Raw genomic sequence first — 13,982 nt, 5'->3', positions numbered from 1 at the left:
GACTCGTTCCCTGCTCTAATGGACTTATGTCTGCTAGGGGAGACATGCAGTGATCAAACAATTATAGAAATAATTGTGATTTATAACTGTGGTACACGCAGCGCTGTGAGGTGAGCTGATATTTCATATGGATTGTAGCCAAGGCTTGAAGCAAGAGCAGGAGTTAACTAGATAAAGGGAACGGGGACATACCATCCAAGCAGAGGGGAGAAAGTGTAGGAAAAGGCGAGACCTGGGCATGACAGTAGCCACTAGCCACATGGGACAACTGAGCCCTTGGAATCTGGGTGGTGTGACTGAGGCATCGCAATTTTAATTTTAATTAAAACTTAAAAGCTGAAGTAGTATAAATGTAAAAGCATGGATCGTATGTTGAAATGATAATATTTGGGATACATGAGTTAAATAAAATATTCGAATTAATGTAACCCGATTTTTAAAAATCTTTAAAATATGGCTACTAGAAAATTCTAAATTACATATGTGGCCCACGTTATGTTTCCATTGGCTAGTGCTGGATGAGACTGTGCAAGTCTTGGTTCTCTCTCCCCTTTCCAACACCCTGAGGTGTAGTTGGAAGAAAATTGCACTTGGAGCCAGAGACCCATGGGTTCTGTCCCTCATTGGATGGATAAGCTGGTGCACTCACGAGGCACCCAATAAATATCCCCTGAATGGTTCTGAGTTTCTTTATTTTTCAAATGGAACCAATAATGCACACTGCTAGGATTTCAGGAAATCTGGAGTTGATTCTCGAGTAGTTCTCTGCCCTTGCTCACTGTGCCACCTAGAAGTGGTGGTCCCTGGGCCTCAGTTTCTCTTGCTTGCAAAAGCTGATAAGAGTCGGGGAGTGGGGAGACGGCAGTCTGCGGAAGCGGGCAGGGCGGGTCATCTTCCTTCTGTACGTCTTACCTGAAGACATCGGCGGAATCCGACGAACTGGGGGGCGGTTCCGCCACGGGTCCCTCAGGGGACCCTGCAAAGTTCTGGATGGGACACCCGACATCCACCAGGAAGGGGCGCCCTTTGCTTTGTGGTCGGGGAGGAGGCAGAGGAGGGCGGGCGTCGGGGAGGGGCCCATTTTGCTACTGTGAGTCCTGGCGTTCCCCCGGCAACGCCAGCCGCAGCCACCACCGCCACCCTTCCCACAACAATAGAACGGTGGTGAGCCGCCTCGGCGTCCGCGAGACGCCGTTACCACAGTGACGGGGCGCGGTGGTTGGGGAGACCAGACCAATGGGCTCGTGGAGGGGAGAGTGTAGTCTCTCGTCCCAGCCTACAGCACGGTGAACAGAAACGACTCCAAGAGACATTGCCCCCGCGGAGTGTCCTTACTATATCGAGGGCAGTCCTCAAGTGTTTCTGGTGCTTCGCAGAGGCTCCCTTGGACACCCCGCCGCGCCGGGCACTCCCACTTCCCGCGGTGGTAGAGGCCGGGGCGGGGCTGCGCGTGCGCACGCGGGCGGAGGGGGGCGGAGCCTCCCGGGAGCCGCGTCGCGGTGGGTGACGAGGACCTCTGCAGGCCGTTCCCGGCAGGTATCTGGCTGCGGTGGGTTCCTGCGGTGGCTCGTTTCTGAGCCCAGCGTCGCCCCAGGGCCCGAGGAAGGGTGGGACGCCCGGGCGGACCTCAGGGGACGACCCAGGGCTTCCCCGCCGCTGGAGCGGCCGTAGGACGCAGGACAGGGGGCGGAGGCTGGCTTCATCCCAGGCGGGTCACCGCACTTCTCGAAGCGGGTTTCTTCGATTCGAAACCGGGGTGATGGTTTCTCGGCTGTGAAGAGAGTTAGATGAAGGCGTGCGTGTGAACGTTTGTTCTCTACGGGTAGCCGAGTCCAGCAGCCCCGGGTGGCGGAGTATCTGCGCGGCTCTGAAATCTTTGAGGGACGCGTATCTCTTTGAGAATCCAGTGAAAGTCAAAAACTGCTCCCTCGCCTTCTTCTTACGTTAAAATAGGGTAATGTGTGCTGTGGTCCATTGCAAGCTGTAAAGCATTGGTAAATGCTGTATTTGAAACCGAGTTAATTCCACCGCCTTCCCACCGTGTGATTGGGAACCAGTTAACTTCTCTAAGCCTCCGTTTCCTGATCTGTAGACTGGGACAGACTTAACTTCATCTATTTCTCGGGGCTGTCGTGAGCATCAAATGCCACAGCTTTTTATAAACACTAGCAGTATAACAACCTGTAAGGGGGTACTGTCGTTCTCCCTGGTTACAAATACAGAAGCCGGAGGCCCAGAGAAGATAAGGTCTGGGGTCCCACGGGGGCTGAGTGGCAGAGCCATGATTGGAAGCCATAGGCTCTCCCTTCACTACCTTAGAAGCTGGGCTCTCTCTCGCCAGGGAGTTTCACTAGAGAGACAGCTGCCTTGGGCCAAGTGGGGGGTCAGCTGGGACTTCTGGGTCCTGTTCCAGGATCCTAGGGACTCAGCCAAAGTTGTTTGTGGATTATGGTACAGACTTAAAAGGCAGCTCGTCCAGACCCTTCCTTTTCCTCATCTGTAATCTATTGATGATCGTTCTCTGCCTCAGGGTTATGAGAATTGATGAAGTCATGAGGGATGTGCTCTTGTTAAAATTCTGAGAAATAGGGGCCCCTGGGTGGCTCAGTCAGGGAAGCATCTGACTTCCGGCTCAGGTCATGATCTTGCGGTTTGTGAGTTCGAGCCCCGCATCGGGCTCTGTGCTGACAGTTCCGAGCCTGGAGCCTGCTTCGGATTCTGTCTCCCTCTCTCTGCCCCACCCCTCTCACACTCTGTCTCTCAAAAGTGAAAAAACAGTTTAAAAATTAAAAAAAGAAAAAAATGGGGCGCCTGGGTGGCTTAGTCGGTTAAGCGTCAGACTTTCGCTTAGGTCATGATCTCGCTGTTCGTGGGTTCGAGCCCGGCGTCGGGCTCTGTGCTGACTGCCAGCTTAGAGCCTGGAGCCTGTTTCAGAGTCTGTGACTCCCTCTCTCTCTGACCCTCCCCTGCTCACACGCTCTCTCTCTCTCTCTCTCCCCCCTAGAAATAAATAAAAATATTAAAAAGAAAACAAAAACAAACAAAAAAAAACCCTGATGAAATAAAGTAACTTGGCTAAGGTTTAGCAGGCAATTGAGGGACAGAGCCAGACCCGGAATTCAGTCTGTTGTGTCCAAGTGATACACTCTGAGCACATTGGAGGCTTTGCAAGAACAACTTGACTAAGTACTTTTCCTTCTTCAGATGTCTCCAGATGCTTGGAAGGGCAGGTGTTTTTTTTCAGCTGGGTTTTTTTTTTTTTCATAATTAACACATGAATATATTATCATTGTAACTTATTAAATCCAGAAGTATATTCTTTAATATAGTTTGATATCGTAACATGGAATTGCCACCACTTGACAATTTTTTTACCTATAAAATGACCATGTCACTTAAGCCAGCCATCCCATTCCCCTTCCCACATTAAGCACAGTGAGCAGTTTGCTGTATCCAGATTTTATTTTATTTTTATTTTTTTTACTTAAAAAAATTTTTTTTAGAGAGAGAGAAAGTGCACAAGCAGGGGGAGGGGAGAGAGACAGAGAGAGAGAATCCTTAAGCAGGCTCCATGCCCAGCGTAGAGGCACACATGGGGCTCGATTTCATGATCCTGACATCATGACCTGAGCAGAAATCAAGAGTTGGGCAATTAACCGAGTGAGCCACCCAGGTGCCCCCAATTTTCTTCTATTTTTTAATGTGCACACCTGCACTCTTGCCTTTTTTAAATTTCTATTTTTATTTTTGAATGTTTATTTATTTTTGAGAGAGAGAGAGAGAGAGCATGTGAGCAAGGAAGGGACAGAGAGAGAGGGAGTCACAGAATCCGAAGCAGGCTCCAGGCTCCGAGCTGTCAGCACAGAGCCTGACACAGGACTCGAACTCACAAACCGTGAGTTCATGACCTGAGCTGAAGTCAGACACTCAACCAACTGAGCCACCCAGGTGCCCCGCCTTTTAAAAATTTCTGTCTTCTCTTATACCATTATAGTATACACCTTGTTCTGTAGCTTGCTTTTTTTTTTTAATGTTTATTTTTGAGGCAGTGCAAGCAGGGGAGGGGCAAAGAGAGGGGGATAGAGGATCCAAAGTGGGCTCCCCGCTGACAGCACAGAGCCCAATGTGGGGCCCGAACCCACAAACCATGAGATCATGACCTGAGCCAAAGTCAGATGCTCAACCTACTGAGTCACCCAGGCGCCCCTGCAGCTTGCTTGCTTAATGTTAGAGTGTGTCAGAGTCTTTCCAGATCAGTCTGCATACGGCCACCTCCTTGTTTTTACTTGCCGTATAGAATTCTACAGCTTATAAAGCTGCTCCATAAGCTACATAAGAATGCTACAACGTATTTTACTAAGCCAACCTTTGGTAGACATCTTGGATTGTTTCTTTTTTTTCATGGCTATCAACAGTAGGGATTTTTTTTTTTTAAGTTTTTTAACTTATTTTGAGAGAGAGAGAGAGTGGGAGAGGGGCAGAGAGGGAGAGAGCATTCACAGCAGGCTCCAGGTTGCCAGTGAGCCATGAGACCATGACCTGAGCTGAAATCAAGAGTCAGATGCTTATCCAGCTGAGTTACACGGGGGCCCCAGCATTTATGTGAGAACACTTGTGTGTACGTGTCCAATTCTTTCTGGAGGATAAATTTTTAGAAGTAAATTTGGTGGCCAAAAAGTATACACATTTGAAATTTGGCTAGGTTGGAGCACCTGGGTGGCTCAGTGGGTTAAGCATTTGACTCTTGACTTTGCAGGTCATGACCTCAGAGTTGTGAGACTGAGACCCATGTTGGGCTCTGTGCTGAGATGGAGCCTGCTTGGGATTCTCTCTTCCTCTCTCTCTGCCTCTACCTTGCTTGTGCACGCATCCTCTCTCTCTTTTTTTCTCTCTCTTTCTCTCTCTCTCTCTCTCTCTCTCTCACACACACACACAATAAATAAATAAACTCTAAAAAAAAAATAAAATTTTCCTAGGTTTTACCTAACTCAGAATATTATAGCATCATCTGTTTCCACCTAGAGAAAATGAAAAGTATGGGTGCCTGTGTGGCTCGAAGTGTTGAACGTCCGACTCTTGATTTGGGTTCAGGTCATGATCCCAGAGTCGTGGGATAGAGCCCCGCGTCGGGCTCCACAGTGGCATAAGGTCATTGACTCACCTGTTTGTACCCGTGACTTTTCTGACCCTAGGAGAGGGGAGCGGTGACCTTCCCTTCATCAGACCAAAGATGCCTCTCTTTGGAAATACGTTCAGTCCCAAGAAGACGCCCCCTCGGAAATCTGCTTCTCTCTCCAATCTGCATAACGTGAGTATCACTACCGGGCCCGTCCTGGCATGCAGTGTGGCTGAAACGTCAGGCCTGGTCTCTGATGGAAAGTGGCATTCCCCAGAGGCATCCTTGTAAGGAGGACATCCTTCTAATTCATGTTATTACTGTTGCTAAAAACATTGTTAACTCTTGGGGCTCCTGGCTGGCTCGGTCAGAAGAGCATGCAACTCTTGATCTCAAGGCCTTGAGTTTGAGCCCCATGTTGGATGTAGGGATTACTTAAAGAAATAAACTTTTGTTCTTGTTGTTGTTTTAATTTTATTTTTTTTATTTTTTTATTTTTTTAATATATATTTTTATTTATTTCTAGGAGAGAGAGAGAGACAGCGTGAGCAGGGGAGGGTCAGAGAGAGAGGGAGTCACAGACTCTGAAACAGGCTCCAGGCTCTGAGCTGGCAGTCAGCACAGAGCCCAGCGCGGGGCTTGAACCCATGAACCGCGAGATCATGACCCAAGCGAAAGTCGGACGCTTAACCGACTAAGCCATCCAGGCGCCCCATTGTTGTTTTAATTTTAGAAAGAGAGAGGGCAAGCAAGGGAGAGGGGCAGAGGGAGAGAGGAGAGAGAATCCCAATCAGACTCCATGCTCAGTGTGGAGCCCAAGAGGGGACTCGATGCCACAACCCTGGGATCATGACCCCAGCTGAAATCAAGAGTCAGATGCTCAACCAACCGAGCCACCCAGGCGTCCCAAATAAATAAACTTTTTTTCTTTTTTTTACATTTGTTTATATTTGAAAGAGTGAGACAGTGCATGAGTGGGGAGGAGCAGAGAGAGAAGGAGACACAGAATCCGAAGCAGGCTCCAGGCTTTGAGCTGTCAGCACAGAGCCTGACGCAGGGCTTGAACCCATGAACTGTGAGATCATGACCTGAGCTGAAGTTGGATGCTCAACCGACTGAGCCACCCAGGCACCCCCAAATAAATAAAAACAAAAACAAAACCGGGGCACCTGGGTGGCTGCGTCTTAGGTTAAGCATCCAACTTTGGCTCAGATCATGATCTCGAGGTTTATGAGTTCGAGCCCCCCGTCACGCCCTGTGCTGACAGCTCAGAGCCTGGAACTTGCTTCGGATTCTGTGTCTCCCTCTCTCTCTGCCCCTCCTCCACTTGTGCTCTGTTTCTCTCAAAAATAAATAAACATTAAAAAAAAAAATTTTAAAAACAAAACCAAGAACAAAAGCATTTTTAACTCCTGCTTGGCAGTCCTTGTCAAAGCACGTTCAAGAACCTGGTAAGACAGTCGGTCTCGTCATGAGTTTTGGCTCCAGTGACCCTACCCAGCTTGCCTTCCGTTTACTCCCCAGACTTAGCCAAGAATCAGTTTTAATTGTGTCTGGGAATCAAACCCATTCCCAAAGGATGTTGTTTTGCTCCTGGTCGTGGCATTCAAGGCTGGGTTGAAGCTCGAGACACAGCTCAAGGGCGGGGCTGGTCCCATTCATCTTGGAGTCCCTTGGCCGAGTCCTGGTGCGAATGGCTGCTGAGGGGGTTGTGGGGACTTTACATTCCAGACCAGCTACGACCGCTGATCGGGTGTTAGCATTTCATGTCTCTTCTGTGACCTGAAGAGCTTCGTGGTAAGTAGGTGATCACTGCGGGGCTTATTGCCTTTAAAAAGGATTCTGTGCGGCACCTGGGTGACTCAGTCGGTTGACTACCTGACTTTGGCTCAGGTCACGATCTCACAGTTCGTGAGTTTGAGCCCCACAACAGGCTCTGCGCTGACAGCTCAGAGCCTGGAGTCCGTTTTAGATTCTGTGTCTCCCTTGTCTCTCTGCTCTCCCTCCCTTGCTGGTGCTCCCTCTTTCTCTCTCTCTCTCTCTCAAATAAATAACATAAAAAATTTTTTTTAAAAAAAGGATTTTCTACTTTATTAAACATTTATAATAGGATTTCTTAAACTGATAAGTGACAAGGAGATGTCAAATAATTCAAATTTTGGTGTATGTAGTTTTTCTGGAAAACATGTATTTCATAGTAAAGTGGGACATTTCTCCCCTCTTAGAGTTTAAAAAGTTTTTGTTGCCGGGTACCTTGATGGCTTGGTCGGTTAAGCGTCTGACTTCGGCTCAGGTCACGATCTCATGGGTTCGTGAGTTCGAGTCCCATGTAGGGCTCTGTGCTGCCAGTGAGGAGCCTGCTTCGGATCTTAAGTCTCCCTGTCTCTGTCCCTCCCCCGCGCACGCAACTTGCTGTCTCTCTATCAAAAATAATAAAAAATAAATAAAAAAAGAGAGGAGCTCCTGGGTGGCTCAGTCAGTTGAGTGTCCAACTTTAGTTCAGGTCATGATCTTGTGGTTCGTGAGTTCAAGCCCCGCATCAGACTCACTGCTGTCAGCCTGTCAGTGCAGAGCCCCCTTTGGATCCTCTGTCCCCCTCTCTCTGTCTGCCCCCCTCCCCCCGCTTACATTCTTTTTTCTCAAAAAAATTTTTTTTTAATTTATTAAAAAGATAAATACAAGTTTTCGTTGTGCCTCATCTGATTTTCTGACTTGTAACAAAAAGTTACAAAGTGTGCCAGGTAAGGATTAGAAAAAAGAAACAAGTTGCTGGGGCCGTACAGTTAGCAGGGGAGGCCCTGGGCCTGGGGTCCCTCTGCCTCCCGAGGCCTCCATGCACTGTCTCGTCCACAGCTGGATCGGTCAACCCGGGAGGTGGAGCTGGGCCTTGACTACGGAACCCCCACCATGAACCTGGCCGGGCAAAGCCTGAAGTTTGAAAACGGCCAGTGGATAGCAGGTGGGCCGATTTCCTGCGGTCCGTCCAACGGGGCCTGCGGGAGGGAAGCCCCCGCGTAACTGCTGGTTCTGCCCTCCCACCAGACACGGGGATTAGTGGAGGCGTGGACAGGCGGGAGGCTCAGCGCCTGCGCAGGCGGAACCAGCAGTTGGAGGAAGAGAACAATCTCTTGCGGCTGAAGGTGGACATCCTGCTGGACATGGTAAGGAGGGTGACGGGGAAGAGGCGCTGGGGCTTTCCTGTTGGGGGGGACACCCCCGGGAGTCATTCCATCCAGCTGGTACCTCGGAGTGCCAGTTTGCCCAGCTGAGTTGCTTTGGATCCAAAGATACAGATGAGACAGAGTCCCCACTCTCAGGGGCTAGTCTAGCAGAGAGAAGGACAAGATACAAAGTGACACAAAATGATAGTGCCTTGTGGCAAGGGTAACAGTTAGAGTCTACCTAGGGCCTGGCGGCAGCACGTGACACAGAAAGGAATTCTGTCCAGTCAGGAGGGTGTCACAGAGAGGAACGGAGGGTGGGAAGAGGGCATTCCGGGAAGGGCTGTCTGCTCGTGGCCTGGAGGTGTCCCGTATCAAGCTGGCATTAGTCAGCGCCGGGCACAGACCTGCCGAGGGGCCCGCTCTGTGCCGGTGTCGGTTTCCTGTGGCTGCTAAAAGCCCCGCAGGCCGTCAGGACTCGGGGTGCAGGTGAAAGTTGGCCAGGAGCCTCTGCTGTCACGGTTAAGAGCGTGTATTCTGGAGCTAACCTGCCTGGTCTCCTGTTCAGCTCCACCCCTGGCCTGGGGACCTTAGACTGTAACAAGTTATTTAACTGCCCTGCGTGAAGAGACGTAGTTTCTTCGTCAGTCAGATGGGCACGGGAGTCGCATCTGCCTCATGCCGAGTGCCCGGTACCAGTGCAGCTCCTGAAGCAATGTTTTGCTCAGAAGGGAGCTCTTCTTTCACAGTGAGCTGCCCTCTACCTCGGGGAGTAAAGCTTCTGTCCCCATCTTGAATATCTTCCACCTTCTACTCTAATGTCCCCTGAAGGACCCTAATAAGAAAAGTGGCATTCTTTTTCCCCTGATCACCATTATGGGAGCCACAGCTCAGAAGTGACTCAGACTTCATTTCTTTAGCCTTAGAATGCCCGTTTTGTGCCTTTTTCATCCCCTGAGGCCTCCTGTCTTCAAGGCACTGAACTCGGTGCAATCCTAGGTGACCAAAATGTTGAGAGGGTAGATCGCGATTTTTCTTTAAGTACCGGAAGCCCTGGGTTGTCAGGGGGTTGCATTCTGCCTGGGTACAAAGGGGTTCCCCTCCTGGGGGCCATCGGTGGTGTGTGAGAGAGGCCAGGGTCGGGGGGCCACACCCCAGCGCACAGAGCTGCCCTCGCGAACCTGAAACAGCCCAGAAAGGTCCTTCTTTGTTAACGGTCTGCTGCCTCACTTCTAGCTCTCTGAGACCACCGCTGAGTCCCACTTAATGGAGAAGGAATTGGAGGAACTGAAGAGTGTCAGCCGCAGGAGGAAATGAGGACCCTGATGACGCTGGCTGGGAGGAAAGGGAGAAACTCACCCATCAGAGGAGGTGGCTGCGGCTGAGGGGTTTTTCTGGCCCAACTAGTGGACTAGGTCCTGGGAGAGAGTGTCATATAAAGGGGCCAAAAGGCACTGGCCCCCTTGGTTTGGCAGCCGGCACATACTGCTGGCAGCCAGGACTCCAGGCCAGGGCAGTCAGTAGGAATGAGCCCTGGGGTGCTGTCCGGTCACCCCACGTATGAACGCACCTTCCCAGGTTCACCTTTACCGGACTGATGCTGTGGCCAAAGCAGCCGGAGTTCATTGTTTCCCCCCTCAGGCCGGTGGCCCCAGTGCTAAAGAGCCCTGCCTCAGGGGCCCCGGATGAGCGGCTCTCCTGGTCCTCCGCCCCCTCCCGGGGCTACTCTCTCTGTCCTTTAAAGAATATTCGGTCCCCAGATCCGCAGCCTCTTCTGGCTTCAGCTTCTCAGTGGCAAGCGCCAGCCTTCCACGGCAACACTTATTTCTGTGCAACTTTCCTGTTTACACTTTTTTTTGAAAATTAAATGCTGGTGTGTAATCTGTGTGTGGCCAAGTGACTGAAAAATGAAAGCAGCAGTTCCTGCGGAAGCATGCAGAGCCTGGAGTGGAGGCTTCCGTTTCGCCATCCAGAGACCAGAGCTGTGGATCGTGGGTGCACGCCACCGCGACAGGAGAAGCGCTCCGGCTTCCCTGGAACAGAAAGTGTCCCTGCCCAAATTCTGCCGCAGCCCTTCAGAGATTTGGGAGCAGCCCGGACCCGGCAGGGACCGCACGGTCGGGGTGGGAGGCCGCATTCCTAGAGTGGGAGTTTGCGCTGAGTCGGTGTGAGCAGGTGTGAGCCGAGCAGGTGTGAGCCAAGCTGCTGTGGCTGGAGGAGGGTGCCGGTGAGAGGGAACCCAGCCCCGCAGTTAAGGGGGAGGGCGCTGAGACAGGGACAGAGAGCCCAGGGCTTTTGACTGGGGACGGCCATGTGGTCAGTAGCTTCTGAAAGCCTGGGACTTGCCGGGGACAGGCCTCGGCACCTTGCCCCCAATCATTTCCCCCTTGGCTCAGCGCTGCGGAGCAGGGACCGGCAGCATGTGTCCTTGCAGGTAAGGAGCCAGACTCCGGGAGGGTCAGAAGCCGGTCCAGGATCGCACAGCAGACGTTTGGGAGCCTGTGGACTCCTAGCTCCTGGGTGGGGGACAGCGTCTGTTGGGGGCTGCTGTCCACAGCCCACCTGTAGGGGCAGCTTTAGGGGAGATGGATAGAAGCTCCAGCCCATAACCCTCACTTTCCGATCCAGGAGAGAATAACTCCGAAAATAATTAGAGGAGGTCACAAATACGGGCAGGACGTGAATCTCCAGGTGCAGAAAACTGAAGCAGTTGAGAGCTGGCTATTCCTAGACTGGCATTGTAAGCAACCATTTATTGGGTGCCCTTGACACCAGACACCTATTGCTAATCCTCAGAATTCAGGTGTGTTATTGATTGCCCCCTGCTCTTAGATGAAGAAACGAGCCTGGCAAGGTGACAACAGCTGGAAGGGACAGAGCCCAGACTGAAACCTTAGGAATCATGAGGGGCAGGTTTGGGTCTCACACTGATGTGGGGCCCCCTCTGAACCGCCACTGGCACCGGGAGGGGCTGGAGCCACTATGCGGGACAGTTCTGCAGTGAAGAAGGGCTTCTATTTTAATTTTTTTAATGTTTATTTATTTTTGAGAAAAAGAGCGCAAGTGGGTGAAGGGCAGAGAGAGGGAGACAGAATCCAGAGCAGGCTCCAGGCTCTGAGCTGTCAGTCCAGAGCCCGGTGCGGGGCTCGAACCCACAAACCGTGAGATCATGACCTGAGTCGAAGTCGGACGCTTAACCAACTGAGCCGCCCAGGCGCCCCAAGAAGGACTTTTATTTTGAGTGATAAGGCAAATAGGTCACTGGTGGGTTTGAGCAGAGGAGTGTTATGATCAATTCTTGTTTTTAATCCTCTGGCCAGATCCTTGGCCTTCTGTGTGGAGAGAACAGACTGAAGGGGGCCAGGCTCAGGGGCAAGGCAGGTGGCGGGAGAGAAGGTGAAGTGGTCAGATTCTGGCCCGAATCGAAGGCGGCGCCACCCAGTGTTTGGTGTTTTTCCTCGTCGAGATGCTATATTCTTTCAAGTTCCTACCTATCTCATTTTTTGAAGATTTTATTTTGAAATAATCTATACCCAACGTGGAGCTTGAACTCCCAGCCCCGAGCTCAAGAGTTGCACGCTGCACCGACTGAGCAAGTCAGGCACCCCCTCAAGTTCTTCCGTTTCTAGCCAGTTACATCCTTCAGGTTCTGGTTAAAACTCTTCCTCCTCCAAAGCCTTTATTAACCAACCCCGCCACTCGGGGGACATGCAGGGAAGTAGTGCTATCTACTTGACCGTGTCCCTTGTGATACGAGAATAACTTGGGTGACTTTCTGTGCTGCATGTGCAGTTAGCGGGAGCTGTTACCGAGGAGCTTCGGGAAAGCTCTGGGGCCGTGAGGAAGCAGGTGCAGGACGAGGGGCAACCAGAGGAAGTCGTGCAGTTCGAGGCCTCCCAAGGGGACGCAGCTGCACTATTGCACAGATAGGCGCTAATGTGTGTTTTTTTATGGGCGGGGCTTATAGCTTGTCTAAGATTCTCAGAGGGATCTGTGCCCACCCATTGGCCCACATCAAAAAAAACTCTTACCGGTTTCAAATTCTTTTCTCTTTAATGTTTTATTTATTTCTGAGAGACAGAGAGAGAGAGAGAGACAGTGCGAGAGAGACAGGAGGGTCAGACAGAGAGGGAGACACAGAATCTGAAGCAGGCTCCAGGTTCTGAGCTGTCAGCACAGAGCCTGACGCAGGGCTCGAACCCACCAACCCAGAGATCATGACCTGAGCCGAAGTCCGACCGACTGAGCCACCCAGGCGCCCCTACCGGTTTCATATTCTGATGGGACGGACACAGGAAAGGTGGAAATCATGGACTTGAGGGATGGGGTAGGAGAGGACCCAGAGGCCGGGGTTCTAGAACACCCCGTCTCCATCTCCATCTCGAGCAGCAGAGTCCCCTTGTGCCTGCATGGGGCATCCACACTCACTCGTTACACCTTTCCTTGTCCCTTATTCTTCGATGGTGACCCCTGGCCTGGCATCATCCTCACCTTAGGTCTTCTTTGCTGCCTCGGGGCATTCCTCCTCGAACCCTCCAGGGAAGCCACCCTTCTCCGACCTTCCTTCTCCTTCCTCTCCAGCAGCACCTCCTTCAACCTCACCTCAAGGTGGAGGAAGAAGGTTCCCTTCGCCGCCCCTACCTTTTTTTTCCCCTGATAGTTCTGATTTTCTTTCTTTTTAATTGACCTTTTTCCCTATCGTGGCAAAATACACAACCCATAAAAGTCACCATCTGAACCATGTCTAAGCCTACACTTCAGCGGTGCTGAATGCATCCGTAACGTGCAACCTCGCCACTGTCCGTCTCGATGCTTCATCCTGTAAAGCTGAAACTCTGTTCCCATCAGACAGTAACTCCGTCTTGTAAATGAACCCAAATCCGTGTCCCCATGTGCAGCAAAGCTGATCACCGAGCAAGAGCCCTATTGAGTAGCAAGGCCAGAGCTTATTCCCGAGGCAGCCAGATGAGGAGGGGAGAGATGGAGCCTTAGGTCCGCCTCCCTGAAGCAGGAGGGCCCGGGGTTTTTAAAGGCAAGCAGAAAAGGGTCTGGGTAAGGGGTGAGGCGCTTCGTGACTCGAAGTCACATAAAGGCAGTCAGGAAGGGGGGGGAGGTTAATTTCATTTTGTCGGGCTCGAAGGGGAGGTCAGTGTCCTGACGGGTTCCAGCTGGCTTCTTGATAACCCTAAGTCCCTGCCAAACAACAAAATGAATACTCGGTTAACTGTGGCAGGAATATTATGTGGCATGAATATTATCGGACCGACACACGGGGGCAGCCAGCATTCTGAGCATCCCCAAGCAGGTCTGGGGAGAAGTTGCAGTCGCCTTCGCTCCTCCCTGCCCCGCCCCCCCCGCCCCTGTCTACTGTCTGTGATTTCGCTGTACCTTTAAATGTCTGATTCCACGGGATCCTGGCCTTTGTTTTCCCTTCCCACTCTGCCTCTCCTAGACCATCTCATCTACTCCCAGGGCTTTGACTACTCTGCACGCATGCTTCCTTTTTTTCTTATCCCTTTGCAAAGATAAAATTACTCCAAGTTTTTTTAGTCTTAAACTAGGTGTTTTTAAAAAAATTTTTTTAAGTTTATTTATTGTGTGAGAGAGAGAGTGAGCGAGTACGTGGGCAGAGAGAGAGAGATCAGGCAGGCTCCATCCACACTGTCAGCACAGAGCACGTGGGGCTCGAACTCAAGAACCGTGAG

General features: G+C 51.3%; 1 protein-coding gene across 2 annotated transcripts; it reads left to right on the top strand.

Moving 5' to 3' along the window:
- The first annotated feature begins 1,473 nt into the window (after positions 1-1,473).
- On the top strand, positions 1,474-10,158 carry CBY1 (chibby family member 1, beta catenin antagonist). 2 transcript variants are annotated; one of them, XM_039246158.1, is made up of 5 exons: positions 1,474-1,536; positions 5,193-5,308; positions 7,970-8,075; positions 8,159-8,277; positions 9,514-10,158. In XM_039246158.1, the coding sequence occupies exons 2-5, from the start codon at positions 5,231-5,233 to the stop codon at positions 9,592-9,594; spliced, it is 384 nt and encodes a 127-aa protein (XP_039102089.1). In that variant the 5' UTR covers positions 1,474-1,536; positions 5,193-5,230; the 3' UTR covers positions 9,595-10,158. The 2 variants fall into 2 exon arrangements, with proteins under 2 accessions (XP_039102089.1, XP_039102090.1); XM_039246159.1 differs by having other exon boundaries at positions 1,500-1,549.
- The last annotated feature ends 3,824 nt before the right edge of the window (positions 10,159-13,982 follow it).

Source organism: Hyaena hyaena, unplaced genomic scaffold, assembly GCF_003009895.1.
Source record: "Hyaena hyaena isolate Hyena2069 unplaced genomic scaffold, ASM300989v1 scaffold_280, whole genome shotgun sequence".
Taxonomy (NCBI): Eukaryota; Metazoa; Chordata; class Mammalia; order Carnivora; family Hyaenidae; genus Hyaena; species Hyaena hyaena.
Note: the sequence above shows the minus strand (reverse complement) of the source record. Positions and strands in the feature narration are given on the sequence as shown.

What these genes read in the sequence shown, in the direction of transcription:
- CBY1 (XM_039246158.1), top strand. Translation starts at nt 5,231, where the DNA reads ATGCCTCTCTTTGGAAATACGTTCAGTCCCAAGAAGACGCCCCCTCGG. An exon ending in CTCTCTCCAATCTGCATAAC is followed by an intron (nt 5,309 to 7,969) that starts GTGAGTATCACT and finishes TCTCGTCCACAG; the next exon opens with CTGGATCGGTCAACCCGGGA. An exon ending in TGGACATCCTGCTGGACATG is followed by an intron (nt 8,278 to 9,513) that starts GTAAGGAGGGTG and finishes CCTCACTTCTAG; the next exon opens with CTCTCTGAGACCACCGCTGA.